An 18,846-nucleotide genomic window follows, 5' to 3' on the forward strand; every position below is an offset into this window, starting at 1 on the left:
ACAATGTAAACTTTACTATACAATTTTCTTTGGTATAGATGGGGAAAAAAACCTGTAACTCGGCTAGGGTGGGTGGGATGGAACTTATCCCCAAATAAACCGCTAAAGATGATTTAACCTTATCCTCTACACCTCTACCCCCAATACAGCAAAATTCAGTTTTTCTTGCCCTCTTTCGGACCATGGCTCCAAAAAGCTCTTCTTTTGAGAACAGAACCACCTCCTCTCTTCTTTCTCCCAAACCCTAGATCTCATTTACCCAGAAAACTTCCTCTGAATCACAGTATACACGTCCTAAATTCCATATGTTATTGACATTTTGGAATAAGTTGATATATATGTCGTTTCCCCAATTCGATTCAACATTCCACGAATTCCCCCCATTCAAACGATGATTTCAAACCCCAATTCCATCTTCTACGCCTGTATTGCGAGCAAAACCACGATCTTGGCCGAATTCAACACGCACGACGCCGATCTCGCAACCCTAGCTCTCAAATGCCTCGAAAAGGCCCCACCTTTACACACCTCCTTCTCCCATACGATCAGAAACAAAACATACACTTTCTTGATCGAAGAACCCTTCGTATATTTCTCAATCTCTGATGAAGCCCTAGAAAACCCAGAAGTCCTTTTCTTCCTCAAAAGCGTCAAGGAAGCGTTTGATCAGATAGTTGGTCATATGACTGACTTAGCGTTTGTTGAGAATTTGAGTTCCCATTGCTTTCAAGGGGAATTCAATCCGATTTTCCACCAATTGTTGGCACCTCACGCAGCGGACTTGGAAGGCCCGAATTCGAGAAGGGAGGTGTTGTACCATGAGCGTAGTGGGAGTTTGGATTCGCCGAGGGGGAAGAGGATTGGATCGGTGCCTTTGCTTGGGGGAGGGGCGGATTCGGCTATGAGCTTGAAGAAGAAGAAAAAGAGAAGGAATAATGTCAATGATGGTGAATCCAATGGGGAAGAGAAAGATGTGTTTGGTGAGAACAAGGTTGATGTGTTTGATGATGGTGGTGGTGGTGGTGGTGTTTTGAGCAGGGACTTTTCGGTGTCGATGGCGAAGAGCAGCGGGTTGTTTGCCGGGGATTTGGGGCAGCAGAAGGCCAAGAAGGTTTGGAAGAAGCATGTTTGGGTGGTTTTGTCGTTTGATTTGATTGTGTGCACCATCTTGTTTGGGGTGTGGTTGTGGGTTTGCAGGGGATTCAAGTGCATTGATGGTTGAATTGAATTGGGTCTGGGTGTTGTTCTGCCCTGGTTTTTGGGTAATATTGATTTCTCTGGATTGAAGTTCAATTCTATACTCTTGTACGTGTCGAATTGTTGTTGAGTTTCTACTGGTAACGTCTGTGTTTTCTGGCTAGGGAATGCAGTCTTAAGGTTATAGTTTTCTCTTTATACGATTCCTATTATGCCTCGAGGATACTGGGATTTTGTGGTCTACATATGCAAATATTGTTTCTTTTATGGTAATTTTGTACTCCCAAGTGATATGGTGGATTTGAATTGAATGTTTTGGAGCATCTGGCAAGCTGTAAAAATTGGTTGGTTATTGATGAAAGTCACAAGCAGGGTATGTTGAAATTGTAATATTGACACTTTCCTTTTGTGAAGGTTTTTCCCTTGATAGTGACACCGTCGTCTTAACAGATTGTAGATCATTTTTATTTTTTTTGTCACTTCAAATTTCTTGAGATTTGTAAGCACCCTTTTTCCCCAAATATTTCCAATCTGAACAAACTGCATTTGCTGTGTGGAACCATATTTCAGAAACTAAAATTTAGGGTGTTAAAACAAATACTGAGGACAGCCTCGCAAAGGTTATTTCATGATCATTCACTGAATATCTTGATCAAGCCAAGATTGGGTGTTGGTAACACAAAATCAATCTGAATGTGGTCACACAGGATCCGTGTCTGACAGTCTCTGCTGAAATACAAGGCCATTCAGTTTATGTATTACTTGGTGTGACATGAGATTCCCAGAAAATGTGGTTGATGTCAAAGGAAACCATACGGACTCAGTGTTGCATCTTTTCTAACATTGATCATTTGTTCTTCTCTTCTGGGATACGCAAAACTGTTGCCATGCTCCATTAGAATGCAATGCCGAATAGAATCACTCGTTTGCTATTCAGAACCGTGCTCTGCATCACAACAGTTTTCAGGGCAGTGCCCCCTCCCTCCCTCCCTTCCTCCATCTCTTCAAGAGCCTATTTTGAGAATTTCTCATCTGTTTTTTATCGTTTTTTATCGTCAGCCCAGTGGATTGACAATAGCAAGACCGTTTTATCTTCACAGAGGTTCGTTCAAGATACTCTCTTTTTTGTGTTCACATGTCCACTTAACAAAGTTCTCTCATAGCTACACAAGCATGCCCAATTTTATAGATAGCTACACCACTTGCTGCGTCAATTACTACAAGAGGAAGAAAAAAAAAACATGATTCAAGATGGATATCAAACTCTCAGAAAAAGAGAGAAACATGGATATCAAACAACTGCCAACAAAATAAGTACATAACAAAACATCTAACTTAGATTTTGATAGTATACATAGCTACAGCAGCTCTTATCTGCAAATTGGGAACTCAAATATTCCCCCCTCGTCGTGCTGGAACTACACATGCAAAATTTCCTTATATTTAAAACCATAAGTTCTCAAAAAAAAAAATACTAAAAAACAAATTTTGGCATAACAAAAACATCCATTAACAGGGATTTGATACTTTTCACGAAAAATGGACTTATTCAATGTCTGGAAGTGTACAACGGACAGAGAGCTAGAATGTTGCTCTTTACCCACAAGGGGTGAGCTTCTTGTTACCAGCACCACGAGGATTGTCATCTTTCCAGTCATCCCATGCCCTTGCCTTGTCTTGGGCGGCATCGTCGTCTTCATCTTCATCTTCTTCTTGACCAGGCCTCAACTTTGCATTGTCCTTGTACCATGCCGAATTGGCTTCTTCCATAAGCTTGGCATTTCTCTCCTGAAACTTATTCATCATCTCCATCTCTCTTAACCCGGCCTCCTCAATACTCATGGTCGGCAATCTATTCAAACAACATAAATGGTAAACTAGATAAATACATAAATATAACAATAATTGGACTTTTCATCACTAACTTGCTCTTGTAGCTGCTCAAAAGGGGTTACCCCTGGTTCAGTAGTCAAACACTCAACCTACAAACCTAGAGTCATGGGTTCAAGTATGAGAACAACCACTTTGTGCATTTTATCCCTATAATTAGACCTGTAACTAATCAACCCCTCCTGACACCCATTAGTGGGCACAAACGGGGTTATTCTTTTTCTTATCTGCTCAAATTTTCTTTTGCCAAGGGCATGCAAATATACCTGTAACTAGGTTGGAAAACCTGTGCTGCCATCCTTTCCCTTTCACTTGTTGGGTTTCCACCCACAAGACTCGCTGGTCCAAATATCAGTGGCTGATGTTTGTGTTCATGAGCTTGTGAAACCTGTGCTCTCCCTTCTATAACATCTTGAGCAAAAGTAGCGCATGTTATAGGTTGAGCGGGTATAGTATATCGAACTCGAGCTGCAGCGTCACGATGCCGGGCTTCTGCCATCTTGGTGCGGTCGTCAAGAATTGCCTGTGAAACTTCCTTCTCCCCTTCCTGCAAAAGAAATAGCCATAAACAAAAAAGCAAATTATTGCCAGCTCCATACCCTTGCACGTTTACCCAGCTGATTGCGCAAGATTCACAATGTATGAGTCACATAGAAAAGGACAGTTGAGGAGTTCACAGAATAAAACGCAAATACAACAACAGAAAAAAACTATTAAAACAAGGAATAGTATGAAACAACTACAGCAGCGAACTGGGTATGTTCATGTCGAACACTACACAACAATCAGACTCCTCTCTAGTCTCCACAGATATTTCACGTAAATTGGACATAGATGGCTTAGACTCCATTCCACAGAAACTTCACCCTCACAACAATTCTCACCCAAAAGGACTATACTTTGAACATCCTAACAAAAACGATCACGATCAATCTCTACCTTCTCCTACACCCTACATGAAACAAACTTCAGGAGATCAGTCAGCTTGTCCATTGCCTCTTTGTATATACCTTATCAAATTTCGACACAATCCCCCACCCGCCAACCATCACCCAAAAAAAAAAAATGCCGCAACCCACCTCCTGGACGTAATCGCCACTGAAGCCTTTTTCTTTGCAGCAAGGAGAAGGAAAGGTTTTCTCCCCCCTCCCTACCCTAAATCTTGTGAATTCTTTAAGTTAACCCACAATCAATATCTGCAAGAGTACTCAAATTTGGCCATCACTACACCCCTCTAAATGTCTGTCCACTGATTTAACAGAACCTGGTCTCCTAACACCCCACACCCCCTTTCTCCCCCAACACCATCACTGGGTCCATATCCTATCCAGATCAACAACTCAATCTTCAAATCTTACGCCATGCCGCATTTGACATAGAGACTGGCATAGAGTATTAGGGTGCAAGACCCCAAGCAAATGCTGCCTCTGCCATCCTGTTAACCTCAGTGCATAATGGTTAAGGATTCGAAGCATCTGTTTCTTTAATGTATCCAGAGAGAGAAAGGGAAATGGAAGCGAATAGAAGAGTGTGGGGGGGTGGGGGGCGGTATCTTAGGGGGCTGAATGATATCTAGAACAACCCCAATCAAACCAATTGATGGCCGGATGGTTCCATAGTGTTGCTGTCCATCAGTTTCAAAATCAATGTTTATCTCTTACTAGTCATGTTTGAAGTGCAAACAAAATTATACAGAAGTACTATGCAAAAAATTGTCAATTTGTCATGTCAAGCAGAATGGACATTTTTCATGGGAAAACAATCCATCCTATAACTCAAAATACTGACTACAATCATGACTTTCATGTTCAAGCAGATTAGAGAGAAAGCAGCTCAGATTCAAAAAATTGTCATCTCAACCAGAATGCCAATTCAAAAAAAGTTGCTTCATATTGAATGGGCATCTTTGCAAAGGATCCACATTAAAAGAACTGAAACAGGAGAAATAAAATGAATAAAAACCCATTGTGTAAAGTTTAGTTGTTAGGGTTGCGTTTCCGCTGAACTAAATGGACTATAGGCTAATTGCAATAGTCAAGTTGTTTCCGCTAAAAAGTATATTAGTTGATGTAAGTGAAGAGAATGACCTACCTAGAAATCCGTGAAAATATGGGCTCCATTTAGTTTAGCAGAAACGCACCCAAATTGTTCTATCCAGAACAACAAAATAACTTAGCACATCTTCTACTTGGAATTAGGAACAAATGTATGTTTAACGTAGAATCATTCAGCTTTTGTTCAGGGGGATGCATTCTAGAAATGAACACCAATTCCAACTCGCTAAAACCCAAAAGAAAAGGTAGAAAAAGTGTCAAGAGAGTCAAGACTAGCACCAGTCCTATTTAATTTGAAAACTTCCAATCCATCAAAATATATTCAGCTAGCTAAACCTTACCTGTAATTGCTTCTCCTTTATTGCTGAAAGGATTTCTTCTTCTTTCTTTAGCATTTCAAGGAGGTCAAAAGCCTGTATCGTGTAATATATGGCAGGGAGTATTATTCAACACGGGATATTGCCATAGCGGGAAATCTCAAACATCCAAAACATGGGAAAGTTTTAAGACCAACCTTACAAATAGCCAAAGAAATGGTAGTAAGCCAGGCCTGCGCAAAATCAGTTATATGATTTCAGAAAAGGTGAAAGCCTCAAACTACCACAAAAGTCCTTTGACACAACTAAAGTTAAGAGGCCATACAAAGAGATCCTTGTACATTCATTGCACTTAATAAATTCCAAATATGACATCCTTCAACAGCAGAAAGAGTGTTGCACATAATGTCATCGAAAGAATTAAGGACACTCAAAGTGAATGTGAATACTCATCAACTTGTAGGTTTCAGCAGTGTTGGGTGATAAGGCTGTTGAAAGAAGTAAGGGCACTTCCTCGTGGAAAGTGAATTCATCAAGCTGAAGGTTGGTTTTACTTCGATTACATGCATGATGTACTGACCTCCTTGTAGATTTATCAACTGACAATCAAATTTACGCTGATAGAAGTCTTTGAAAATGTCTTGACGTAATGATAAACTCAAATTATGATTTTTATGGATTGCAATCTAAGCAACTATCTTATGAACACATAAATTCTCAAACCACAAAATATAATTCAATTTTAAAATGGTATAATTTGGTATCTGTTGGGATTAGGTTCCAAGCCATTCTCAACACATAATCATGATTACTACAGTTAACAACCAACCTCCCTTTCTTCCTCTCCATCATCATCCAACACATCTTCCTCTACTGCCTCCACAGGTGTAGATAAGGCGGTTGCTTTAGTCGAACGCCCACGTCGCTCCTTCCGCTCCTTTATCTCGAGCAGCTTGGATTCTGCAGCTCTCTGGCGTTTAAACCGAGCAATCTAGAGTACCACATTTACAATCAGGAAACAATCGAAACTAGCTGGTTCAATTAAAATGAATTTTACTGTTATAAACTTATAAAGCTTCCAGATGATATAATCATAAGTTGATCCGCATAATCACAACTGGCATGAGGTTAACGGAATTATGGCTGAAGATTACTACTTCACCTTCTTTGCCCTTCGGTCAGCAGATGAATTTGGACCACCTTGTACAAATGACTCTAACTCTTCTTCAGGCACAAGCTCCATCGCTTCGCAAAACGACATAAATTCCTACAGAAGAATACCACAAAATTCAATAGCCAAGAGACGGTACTTGAAAACATCAGTTGGATACACACAAAGAATAAAAGAAATGTAATGCACACAGACTCAAATTATTATTTTTCACATAAATTTAGAACTATGACTTTGGCATAATACAACAAATACCTTTAACTTTGCCTGTGAAGCCTTAACAACTTGAATTCTGTCATCCTGTGCAATTTTTTCTGTGAGTTCAGCAAGATAATACGGCACCTGCAGAAAAGAATTGTAAGCATTTTCTCATACAGAAACATATAAAATTAAGAGACTGATTTCAAGCTGCCTATCAAAGACAGATGTTTGGAAAACTAAAACTTTCAATCCTCACATGTATATTATTTGTAGCCCTGAATCAAAAAAATAAAGAACAAAGGGAAGAAAGGTGGAAGTGCACACATCTCATCTTGTTGTCAAACCACAAAGATGTAATGAACTATAAAAGGTGATCAAGCATGATTAAAATCAGAGAGACTAAGTGAACAAGTATATACAAACCAAGTTCAATTGGAAACAAGAGGATATGTTAAAAAATCATGCGACTTAAAATTTATAACTGTTTGGCACCCAAAATAATCCCCGGCCACTAATGTTTTTTTCCTGCCTTTCGGTTAGACAAGGGAAATCAAGTGAGTTGTTATCCTCCACAGTGAGGCAAAAACTTGGGACTTTTGAATCCTAAAGTGTGGTCCGAAGCCGCAAACGGTTAAACTTGGCCTTCTGATCAAGTACTGCTATAGCCTCCAAGTTTAAAGGATACAATACTACTTGTTAATTTCAGAAATGTCTAAACATGCCATAAGGCCCTGTTCTATAGCGTGAATTTCTATTTCCAAATGACAATTCAACCACAAAATTTAACGTGCGTTACATGATCTGAAGATTGACAAGTTTATCTCATCCCACAACAATCAAGAAGCCAGAAGTTAATGAGTAAAAACATGAACCCTGAGCTTTCCAAGGCCAACTAGGGTGGAAAATTAAGCCTCACATATTGTACCTGAGTGTTGGTTTCGCATTACTCCCTTACCAACTACTCACTTATTAGAAAAACGAAAAGATGATTCCTTTAGCTACAGTTTATTTCCTTTCCCACGTGTAACTCATCATTAAAAGAGAAAACAACACTAAATAAAACTTCATCAGCATTCATTCAGTTCCAAAGGAAACAACTACTTTTCAATACAAATATAATTCAAAACTGTGATTACCAAAATATATTTGAGGTTGGTTGTGCTTATATCATCTTTCGTCTCGTTCGACGAAAACAGCCCTAGTTTGCCAACCATTTCCTCGCATCGTTTCAAAGCTTCACATCCCTTTCTCACTGTTTCCTGCAAACCACAAACACTCACTTACATGAACGCGTCCACACACACACGGAAATACTGAATGCGAAATGATTACCTGATCGACGGCAGATTCGGAAGCTGTAAGATGAATCCTCCGAGCCTGTTCGAACAGAGCAGGGAGAGACATATCTTCCATCGTCCGTTCACCCAGCGGAGGGAATAGAAAGAGAAAAAGGCGAGAATTCGAATTAGAGACCGAAAAGTTAGGGTTTTGTTCTTCTGAGCTGAGAAAGATTGGCGAAATGGAAGACGAGACGAGAGGTGATACTGCGACAAATCGTAAGCCCCAAGCGCACGTTAGCGCCAGTCCCGATTATAAATGGAAAACCGCCACGACGGATGTTGTAAAAGAGGACAGATAATCTTATTTTTTGTGCGGATCAAAAAAAAAATCTTATTTTTTGTGGTTAATGATTTTGGTACTCCTGTCTGTTAATATCACTTTCATATTTTTGTTTTTAATATGATGAATTTACTAAAACATCTTTGTACTTTATGATGAAATGGTGTTTTAGTAAATTTATCCTATTAAAAAAAAAAGAAGTGACAAAATCAGTTGCTTATTTTGTTTCTTAATTTATCAACACAGTTAGAACCGTTTGATTCATTGACCAACGACTAATCAACGGCAATTAATTGACATTCAGTGACAAATGGGGTTAAATTCTATCCGCCATAGGTGGGAACTCCACGTTTTCCACCACCACTGTGGGCCCGCCTATACTTTTTTCTTATAATAATTTGAATCGCTCATATTGTAGATCCCGCAAAGTAGTATACCTATGCAAAAAATTAATTTGATCGGATATGGATATAAGTTTATTAAAAGTTTGAATTTTGGTTTACAAAATAGACGATCATATATTTTGAAGTTAAACTATCCATGATCGTTAATTTTTATAAATAAAAGTTCAATATTTGATATACCTATTGATATCCGATCAAACTGATTTTTTGCATGGATATTCTACTCTATGAGCTCTACAATATAAACAGTTCAGAATGTAATAAAAATGCACAACGCAACCCACAAGAAGCAATAAAACCAAGGTTTCCACCACAAGTGAAAAGAATTTAAAACAAAATACACATACTAAAGATGAGTATGTATAATACACACATATTACCCGGAACGGATTCATAAATCTAGCCTAGTGGGGGCGCCTTATTAATCATGGATTTTTTTTCCTAGTCAACCACAGTAAGATCATGCTAAATTAAGACATTCATTATTGACTATAAAATTTGTAATGCAAATTTTTTATAAAAAGATTCAAAACTATGCACACAATCTTAGACAAAACTTTTAGAGTATGTTTTACATTGACAAGTCTTTAAAATGATCGAGATGGTTTATTGATCCTTTTTTTTACTATATTTCTCCATTTTCAGATAAAAATAAAGAGAATTAAGAGCTAAAATCTTTAAATAAACGAACTGTTTATAAAACAACAATAATAAATGAATTAGTCAGCAAAAGTTGAAGCACATAACTTATTCTACGTTCCTATTTTTTAGATATTTATAAGTGTGTATGCTAAAAATAGTATTACATTATATAATTATGCTATTTAATTTTTTATTTTTATTTTTTTAGTTTTGAGCGAGAGCACGTGCCCCGCTTGAATTTGTCCCTGCATATTACATGTATAATAATACGTTAGTACTAAAGAGTAATTCTATTGTAATACTCTTTTCTTAAAGTTTATCTACTCGTGCCAATAGAGCTCATTAATTCTCTATTTTCACTACGCAAAAAAGGTGATTGTTTATGGTTAGTGTGTTAAAACTATAGTTTGGTGTAAGATGATTCGAACACATTGTTGTGCGTAAATTGACTAGAATATCTGCGTTATCAAAAACAATACTTGCCAAAAAGATAAATAAGATCAATGACAGAATTCTTGACAGGCAGATCAATATCACGTAAGAGGATTTAGTTACCTATGACAAAAGAAAATAACAATTAATCAGAAGTCCGTGCTCACAAATTAATAGAAATAAATCTTATTTCCAAGGGAAAATGATGTCTAAGGACGTGTTTTGATAATTAATACCCGCCAAGGATATTTTCAACATTAACAAATGTTCTTAGCATGTCCTTGGCGGGTATTAATTATCAAAATACGTCTTGTGCCGCCATTTTCCATATTTCGAAGCATTTCACCACGTGATTAAACCCGTATTACAAGTGGAGTGGCAGCTAAGTAATGAATATCATGTACTTTTATGCATTTGACCCAGTTCAAATATCTCCGACTAAAATTAACACTACCGACTTATGCATTTGACCCAATTCAAATATCTCCGACTAAAATTTTAACACTACCGACTTTCACTCAGCAGGAGACTATACCAACCCCTGTATCTTCTTGAATCCTAGTTTTACTCCTATCAGATCAACGAGAGTAGTCACCAAGCATGCCACCAAAACTCAGCACTTTCAACTTTGCATTCAATAGTGGGATTCGTGGGGGACATTTTGCTAGGTTTCGTTTTAAAAAATGCTACGCGTACAACCGTTGTGTTAGTTGTACATGTAATTCTGACCGTCCAGATACATTTAAACGATCTAGATTTTAAAAAAAAAATCTAGGAAAAAGTTTAACTTTTCTAGGAAAGAGTTTGAGCGAATCCTGACAATTTATTACAGCGGTTAAAAATTAATAATGTGTTATGTTTTACACGTGTAGCATTTTGGTTTCGTTTTATGGTTGCTTAAGTTGCACTGAAAGAAAAGCTGGATCAGAAAGGGCGAAAAAGGTTACACTGAAAAGGAGACCAAGCCTCGTCACCAAGCCCCAATTCCAAGGGCCGATCTCTCAATCTAGAAACTAAAAAATGAGTGGAGTTGGGTGTTCATTCGTTCGCTTTTCTTCAAAAAAGACACTTGCTTTACAGGTCTCATCTGAACCCAAAGAAGCAAAAAGTCTTTAAGCAAATCTCTCTCTTTGGCCGAACCCATCAAGTTTATCAACCAAACAGTTGGCTTCTTTGGTGGCCTGGCTGCCTCTTATCATAATAATGACGATGAACTGGCATTGAATGTTTTTGCATTCACATTGCCGGCAGCTCTCACTATCATCACAAAAATGCCAATTGGCCCCTCAAAGGTACAAGGGATATATTTATTTATTACTGATGTATTGTTGTGGGATTGCTCTAGCTTTAAATTCAGACTCCCATGAGTGGACGGTGGAATTGGTCTATGCGTCGAGGGTGGGTAAACTGAACCGGAGCACCTGAGATATCAAAGAATGTTATCTTTGTGAGTTACTCCTTCAATTCAACTCGGATTATAATCACTGCCTGCTCGTCGTATGGGGTATTTGGAATCATTTCACCACGTAGAGTTTTTCAATATTTGGGAGCTCTAGAATTTAGGGATGTCACTGAATTCTTGAGATTCCTCACCTTAGAGCAAGTCCACTCATTGCCATTTAGTTCTCAAAGTCATAATTTTGATAGACTTTTCCTCTTTTTTATTTGGACAAAATTCAAGCCCGCTCATTGTCATTTGTTGATGCCGAAAAAATGACATTTTGATGGTCTTGATTTGATATTGTGCCAAAATAGCGCCAAACCAGTGCAGTAACATTGCTGTTTTTTTACCTTTTGATACCGTGCAAGAAAAAAAATGACTTTGACAATCTAAGGCTTCAAGTCAAATTGAGAAACTCTTGTGGGTTCTTGTGATTGCTCTGTGTTATGTTATCAGTTATCATTTCTGTATTTCATTATGGAATAACTATAAATGGTTTGAATACCAAGTGGATATTTCCGTACTGCTGATTTGGATTGTGAATTGTGATAGATTCCTGTGGGGGGTTATTTCCGGAATGGGTTGCACAGCTGCAATCATAGAAGGCCATTCATTGATGCAATTGTTCTTGTTTCTGTTGTTTTCGTGGTGCGGGTCCCCTCGAACTGACTGAGCTTGATAGGGGTTGAATGTAATGCAGTAGCACACCCAAAATCATCATGGCTTTATTAGAGGTGGGTGAGACACTGAGACTTAACAATCAACCTCTCCTCTTGCCATTTGGGGAGAAGGATTCCATAAAACCAAATGAAAACTGTTAATGATATGTGAAAATACCTGAAATAGAGTCATAAATCAACACTCACTATTACAGTATTACAGTGCTTGTTTGAGGAATTGTCTAATATTTGTGGGACACACACACATGTTAGCCAGTCTGGCAAAATACAAATATATTCAATGGAACTGTCTGATAAAGATATGCCTCTTTTCTTAAGTATTTTTTCAACTTTCCCCTTTATTTCTCCATAGAAGTAATGGTGACAAACCCCCCCAGGAATCTAGTGCTTTTTCTTCCAACAGTCATGGCCAGAAGTGAAGAAGAAAAAGGATGGGAGGAAAAGGGTTTCAAGTGGGGTCAGATGGGTCTATCTTCCACTGAAAATCAGGGAACAATCTTCATGATTTTTCTCTTCAGTTACAGCTTTTTTTAACTGATTTTGGCAGTCTTACACGTGTGAAACCCATTCTATTAGCATTCTCTGACCCTATATAGGGGATAACTTATAGTAGTACAAGCACACATGGTATGACTTCTTCCGGCCATTTGGGTATGGCCGGTATCTTTAGATCTCCTTCAGAACTCACTTCCATCTGAGCTGCAATGCATTCTCAAAAGCCTCTTTTCTTGGTTTTGATTTGAAGATTCCATAAGCCCCATAACTATTGTAAGTTTTGCATATTGTTTTCATTCGACTTCTTTTGAATTTCATAAAGTAGAGGAAAATGACTTTCTCTTTCCCAAGGAATTATTATGTCTCAGAGTTGAAAAACCTTTATCCTAGTTTGTTTGAGGTTGTTATTCCTTTGGTTATCATCCATTTTGCAATTTCATTGTTTATTGGTTTCTGTGTCATAAGTATTACTTTGCCAATTGCTTCCCATGTTTATCCTGTCCTTCCATTAAATTTGACTTAGTAGGTTGAGTTTTCTTTTTCTGTAATCATTGAATAAAACTTATTTGAATGGTTCAACATGATTGAGACCTCAAAATTCCCAGGAAATTCTAATTTTTGATTCCCCTTTTTCGATAGTTTCAAGAGGAGGAACATAGTTCTTGACTAATGGATGAAAAGGGGGTCTTAAATTCATGTGCGGTTGTATCTGAAGACCAAAGTGATACCTTGTATCCAATGTTCTTTGGTGTTTCTTGTGCATTCTTTGCGCTTAGGCTCCTATCAGAGTCGGAAATGAACGATGAGAAATTGTCAGAAATAAGGGACGGATTACGTAAAGGGAGTGCTCACCTCTTAGGACTACTTGTTTGGAGAGTTCAGAGAGATGAGGCGAACAGTGGAAAGAGTGAGATCATTCATAAGCTTGAGAGAGAGATTGAAGAGTTAAAGAGAAGGAGAAGTGAAGATGCAAAGGCCAATGAGAAAGTTGTAGGAATCTTTGCTGCCCAAGAGCAGATCTGGTTATCTGAAAGAAAGAAGCTTCGGCAGCAAATTGGAGCTCTTTTAAATGAATTCAGAGTTCAACAATCAAAAATGGATGAAGCTATTTCAGAATTCAATGATAACTTAGAGGAAAAGGAGCATTTGTTGCAATCAAAAGATGGTATGTTGGAACTGGAAGGAAAGAAGATAAGAGAGTTAGAAGAGAAACTGGATGAGTCTAAAAATGTTGCAGAGGAGTTGAGAGAGACTGCAAAACGCGAAGCGCAGGAGCATTCCTCAGAGATTTGGAAACACAAAACTGCTTTCATTGAGCTTGTTTCTAACCAACGACAGCTTGAAGCTGAGATGGGTCGAGCCCTAAGGCAAGTTGAATCGATGAAAATAGAACTTGATTCGGTTATGGAGGAAAAGGAGGAGTCCCTTTTGATGGTCCAGAAGATTTCAGTGGAGCTGATTAAAGCGCGGAAGGATTTGGAACAGAAAGACAAGATTCTTTCAGCTATGCTTAGGAAATCGAAATTGGACACCACAGAAAAGCAAATGCTTTTGAAGGAAGTGAAGTTATCTAAGGTCAAGAGGAAGGAAGCTGAGACAGAAACGGAAAGGTTGAGAGCAGTTTCCGAGTCTAGACGCGAGAGGCATTCATTGAAAAGCATGTTGGCTAAGCATTCTGTCTCAAAATCAGAGGCTTTCTCTGATGGAAGAGGGGTGCGTTCTCATGCAACAGTGTCATCACAGAGTGGAAGAAGTAGATCACAGTCTACTGACTTTGTTATAGAGTACGAGGAATCTGAGCAACAAAAGGAACCGGAAGGTTTTTCTCCACTTTATGATCAGTATTCACATGAAGGAAGTGGGGAACGAAGTAAGTTCTCATCTTCGTTATGTGTGTCCCTTTAAATTTCTGGTATCATTAATTTTCCTTTTTACCAGCAATTGACATTATGAGTTTCTTTTTTCTAAATGGTAAACATAAGACTTCATTTTGAAAATAAATGAAGTAAAGTTCGACCTGCATAGTGATAATAAAACAAAGAAGAATTCGTTTGATTTTGATTAGTATGCCCAATGCTAATGCTCATGACAGTAACAAAATGTATGTTCAAATCTTCTTTTGACCCTGAAATGTTCTTGTGAAGTGTTTTCAGCTGATGTTAGACAGTTGGAAGGTTGGATTCGATCCGAAGCTGAAAAGTACAATACATTAGTTGAGCAAAGGCATCGCCTAGAAATAAATGCTTTTGCTGAACAGCTGAGACTGAAGGATGAAAAACTAGAAGCATTTCGTTGGCGTTTCCTAAGCATGGAGATGGAGTTAAAGCAGCTCCAATCACATATCGAAGGGCTTAATCATGATTTATCACAAGTGAGGCAAGACAATACAAAACTTGATGCATTGTTATTGGATCGTGAAGCTGAGATAAATTCCTTGAAGCAGCAGTTTGTCTGGCAGTTAGAGTCCCTAAGTTGCCAAAAGACAAACTTAAACTCACCTTCACACAATCCGGGTTTAGGAAATGAAACCGATTGGTCTAGAGTCAAGATCATGAAGAGAAAACCAGGGGAGAAAGAAGAAGAAACAGAAACAGATTCAACTGAAATTTCTCAAAAAGTGGAGGCTCGAAAGGAAGAGGAAACTTTTAGAACAAGCCAGTCCAAAGATATAATTTTGACCGTCCAATCGCCAGGAAAGGAATTCGAGGAAGAAAAAGATGTCCTGGTGGACACGGTTTCCATTCCAGAAGAGGTTGAGATTGGTGAAAAATCACCATTATCTGGGCAATGTTCGAGTAAGAGCAGTATTACAGGATGGAAGCTGGACCTTCATGCTCTTGGAGTTTCTTACAAGGTGAAAAGGCTCAAGCAGCAGCTTCTAATGCTTGAGAGATTGACAGGAAAGCGAGAAAGTTGTGAAGATGGGGAAGGTGATGATAAGGATAAGCGGGTTGGGATAAAGGGATTGTACACGGTGATATCATTGTTGAATAAACAAGCTACTAGGTATCAGTCACTCCAATCGAAGATTGATGAACTTTGCAAGCGAATGGTTAGCCACTTTTCTCACTTTCAATGGAAACTACATTCTACTAGATTCATAGTTATGTAGAGTTTGATACATGTAAAAAATTCCTATTGTTGTAAAGCATTCATGCCACTGTGATGACAAACAAGCGTAACTCATATCCAAATAAACATGGAATTGCTCCCAAGTCCAATTGGCACTATGTAGCTGTTACTTAACCATTCTGCAATTTGATGCGTGCATTTGCTCAAGGTTTTCCTTTTTGTTCCTCTATGACTTTCAGCATGACATTTTCATGCTGTAACCAAAGTGTGTATTTGCTTAGTTGGATAGAGTTTGTTTACATTTTAAAGCTTTCGCTCACAATAGCTAGTGTCAAAGGTTTTCAAATCTTTTCATGTTTACTTACATCTGATTTCATAAGTTACCGTTTAACATTCTGCTACCAAAGTGTGTACTTGCTTACTACAACTTCCCTGTTGATTTTCAGCATGAAAATGATTTGGATGTGGGCCATGGTGGTTCCAGTATCCCCAAGACAAAGGAGGAAACAAAAACACTTGAGCACTTTCTTGAGGAAACGTTTCAGCTTCAGAGGTACATGGTTGCAACAGGGCAGAAGTTGATGGAAATACAATCCAAGATAGCATCTGGATTTGTTGAAGCTGGAGAGGAGCTAGATGAATCCGCCAGCTTTGACTTGAAGCGCTTCGCGGATAGTGTAAGAACCCTTTTTAAGGAAATCCAAAGGGGTCTTGAAATTCGAATAGCTAGAATCATTGGGGATCTTGGGGGTACCCTGGCTTGTGATGGGATCATACATCTGAGAAAGTAGGAATGTTTGGATTCTGAAATTGAGAATGAGGCTGAAGATGATAGGAGAGCTTTGATTCATTTGAACTATGGTTTTGGCGGAGTGTCTATAGTAAATTTGTATAGTCAATATGCTCAGTTTGGTTATGCAATAGAAATTCCATCTTTTACGAATGTCCCTCTCTCTCTCTCTATATATATTTGTCGGTATCTATCCTGTACATATGCCACGGTAAACTCAGAGTTGAGTAATTTTTAATGTATGACGTTTCAAATTGGAATTCAGAAAAAAAGAAATGAAGAATTTGTTACGCAATTGTCAAGTCTAAGCTTAGCAAAATCAAGCCCATTGCTATTTCTTTGGAACAATGGTTGTTTGTGAGTTGGCATTGCTAGTACATGGACTCATCTCAATTCTTATCTGTGACGTCCAAATTGCAATGGATATCAAACAAAGTTATGAAATATTGCTGCATTAAACGTTTAAATCTGAAGCATTAATTTCAATGGATGGAAAAACCAGTAACAAGCAATAACAGGAGGGTACTAAGAAGAATGCAATAATTCCATTCCTTGTCCAAATTCTTCAATTGTTTTTGTAGCAAGTGTGAGAATGTCCATGAAAGAACTGAAGGATGTGCGAAGAAATCTTGCTTCAACAGCTTCAAAATGCCTGCAAAATAGTGAGGATAAAAGGTCGAACAACTGGTGGTAGATAACCAGGATGTAATTTCTAGGATAGATGCACCAAACTGCAACTCTGATATGATAAAGAGAACTCACACAGAGAGCTTGCCATTAGATACCAACATCTGCCTTTTTCACTTTGTCCGGCTGCAAATATAGATGAACAGAACATTTAGCGCCATCTAACTAAAGAAGTTTTAACACAAGAAAATTGGTATAAATTGGAGCATCACGAAGCAAAACCTCCTTATCGACAGCCAATGCCGAGTAGACAACTTGAACATTTTCTTCAGACTCATAATCTACTTCAAAATCACTGCCCAAAAATGAAAAAAAAAAATCATGTATGGGCCTTTAAAAAGAACCTTCAGAAAAACTTTCACAGCATTATAATTTGCAGCCATGGAGGTGAGATGCGGAGACTCTAATCACGCTTTCTCGATCATATTCATAAGTAGTAGCTTTCTCCATACATAATTATTAGGCTCTCAGTCCACTTTGTTCCATTTAAGTCCTCTCATAGGTACGTATTCTCCGCACACATATGTTGAACAAAGATAACACAATGCACTGCGAGCCTTAAACATCAGTGCTAGTGCTTCTTCTCATAATTAGCAAATACATACCCCATGCTTAATCACATTCGACAATCCTTCGTTAAAAAGCATTCACCAGATCAAGGATGAACCGAATCATTCATCAACTTGCCAAAGAGTAATTTCCTAATCAGATTCGATGAAGTTCTAGGGAGAGCAAGGGTGGGCAAATGTTAAAGATGTTTCAGCGAGAAGACGAGATGTTTGGAGATGTTCAGATATAGATACACACTAAAACATACACGTGTGTGTACCCATAGGCAAAGAAATCCAAAGAAATTCGCCTCTACAACAATTATCTAACACACGAAACAGAGGCAGAATCTAAGAGGTTTTTACCACCACAAAGTTTCTGAACAAATGGCAACATTTGAATTTTAGTAGGATCAATAAAGCAGGAAAAAGAAGTCAACCAAATTAAGTCAATGGAACTTATCTAAGATTATAAACCAGAAGTAAATGATTAAATCATTAAACAGAAACAAACCAAAAGTTCCTCCCTGATGAAACCAAAGATATATGAGCCCTATATAAAACCCTCAGAAAAACTTATTTACGGATCTTTCAGTGTATTCGCGTTTTGAGGAGCCAAATCGCGTGAGTCCAAAGTGTATTGGATGGTCTGGATTTTAAAAAAACTCTCCGCGCGAAGAGTTCTTGTAAAATCCGGACCGTGTAACACAGAAATGGACGGTTGTGAGTGAAAAAGTTTCTACATGACATCTAACACTTGGTGTATCTTTTTTCATATACAGAGAGAGAGAGAGAGAGAGAGAGAGAGAGAGAGAGAGAGAGAGAGAGAGAGAGAGAGAGAGAGAGAGAGAGAGAGAGTATAACCAGCTGAATTCCCAGAGAGAGGAAAGATTTTTGCCATCTGCTGCTGTGGTGTGTGAGAGGCTATGCTTATTATATCCATCTTCATCTTCTCTAACGACAGAGAGTTGTCTGTTTGGTCTCTGTACAGGACGACCAACTGACCAAACCAACAGTTTGGATCCTCCGTGGGTGAACCCAGATTAAGAATTCAACCCGACTTGTCTGGGCATGATATCGGGTTCGTAGTCGATGGTTCTTCGTGGCTAGGAGCAATTTCTATACGGCTAGGAGTAATTCTATGCTGCCAGAAGTAATTCTATGCAGTCAGGAGCAATTCTATGCAATTCTATGTAGCCAAGAGC

The 18,846-nt window shown here is 38.4% G+C and overlaps 3 protein-coding genes and 1 long non-coding RNA gene across 5 annotated transcripts; 2 read left to right on the plus strand and 2 right to left on the minus strand.

Annotated features, from left to right (window-relative positions):
- The first annotated feature begins 39 nt into the window (after positions 1 to 39).
- On the plus strand, positions 40 to 1,520 carry LOC131301470 (phytolongin Phyl2.2). Its single transcript, XM_058327792.1, has one exon. The coding sequence runs from the start codon at positions 392 to 394 to the stop codon at positions 1,220 to 1,222; it is 831 nt and encodes a 276-aa protein (XP_058183775.1). The 5' UTR covers positions 40 to 391; the 3' UTR covers positions 1,223 to 1,520.
- A 931-nt stretch (positions 1,521 to 2,451) lies between these two features.
- LOC131301471 (PP2A regulatory subunit TAP46) lies at positions 2,452 to 8,423 on the minus strand. Its single transcript, XM_058327793.1, has 9 exons — positions 8,163 to 8,423; positions 7,967 to 8,089; positions 6,885 to 6,971; positions 6,621 to 6,725; positions 6,288 to 6,449; positions 5,656 to 5,691; positions 5,483 to 5,554; positions 3,354 to 3,634; positions 2,452 to 3,049 (listed from the first exon to the last, which is right to left on the minus strand). Exons 1-9 carry the CDS (start codon positions 8,241 to 8,243, stop codon positions 2,794 to 2,796), a joined length of 1,203 nt encoding a protein of 400 aa, XP_058183776.1. The 5' UTR covers positions 8,244 to 8,423; the 3' UTR covers positions 2,452 to 2,793.
- Positions 8,424 to 12,355: 3,932 nt separating this feature from the next.
- On the plus strand, positions 12,356 to 16,559 carry LOC131301473 (uncharacterized). Of its 2 annotated transcripts, none has more exons than XM_058327794.1 (4): positions 12,356 to 12,817; positions 13,184 to 14,414; positions 14,689 to 15,596; positions 16,063 to 16,559. In XM_058327794.1, exons 2-4 carry the CDS (start codon positions 13,214 to 13,216, stop codon positions 16,405 to 16,407), a joined length of 2,454 nt encoding a protein of 817 aa, XP_058183777.1. In that variant the 5' UTR covers positions 12,356 to 12,817; positions 13,184 to 13,213; the 3' UTR covers positions 16,408 to 16,559. The 2 variants fall into 2 exon arrangements, with proteins under 2 accessions (XP_058183777.1, XP_058183778.1); XM_058327795.1 differs by having other exon boundaries at positions 14,698 to 15,596.
- A 157-nt stretch (positions 16,560 to 16,716) lies between these two features.
- LOC131301474 (uncharacterized) lies at positions 16,717 to 18,697 on the minus strand. Its single transcript, XR_009191287.1, has 3 exons — positions 18,506 to 18,697; positions 17,169 to 17,388; positions 16,717 to 17,058 (listed from the first exon to the last, which is right to left on the minus strand). It is a non-coding gene; the product is annotated as an uncharacterized LOC131301474 (long non-coding RNA).
- Between the last annotated feature and the right edge of the window lie 149 nt (positions 18,698 to 18,846).

Source organism: Rhododendron vialii, chromosome 9a (assembly GCF_030253575.1).
Source record: "Rhododendron vialii isolate Sample 1 chromosome 9a, ASM3025357v1".
Taxonomy (NCBI): Eukaryota; Viridiplantae; Streptophyta; class Magnoliopsida; order Ericales; family Ericaceae; genus Rhododendron; species Rhododendron vialii.

Bases quoted from the DNA above. Each gene is read 5' to 3' on its own strand.
- LOC131301470 (XM_058327792.1), top strand. From the start codon at position 392: ATGATTTCAAACCCCAATTCCATCTTCTACGCCTGTATTGCGAGCAAA.
- LOC131301471 (XM_058327793.1), bottom strand. From the start codon at position 8,243: ATGGAAGATATGTCTCTCCCTGCTCTGTTCGAACAGGCTCGGAGGATT. The intron at 6,726-6,884 runs GTATTTGTTGTA...ATTCTTCTGTAG, and splicing joins CTTCACAGGCAAAGTTAAAG to GAATTTATGTCGTTTTGCGA. The intron at 6,450-6,620 runs GTGAAGTAGTAA...GTGGTACTCTAG, and splicing joins CTGACCGAAGGGCAAAGAAG to ATTGCTCGGTTTAAACGCCA.
- LOC131301473 (XM_058327794.1), top strand. From the start codon at position 13,214: ATGGATGAAAAGGGGGTCTTAAATTCATGTGCGGTTGTATCTGAAGAC. The intron at 14,415-14,688 runs GTAAGTTCTCAT...GTTCTTGTGAAG, and splicing joins TGAAGGAAGTGGGGAACGAA to TGTTTTCAGCTGATGTTAGA. The intron at 15,597-16,062 runs GTTAGCCACTTT...GTTGATTTTCAG, and splicing joins ATGAACTTTGCAAGCGAATG to CATGAAAATGATTTGGATGT.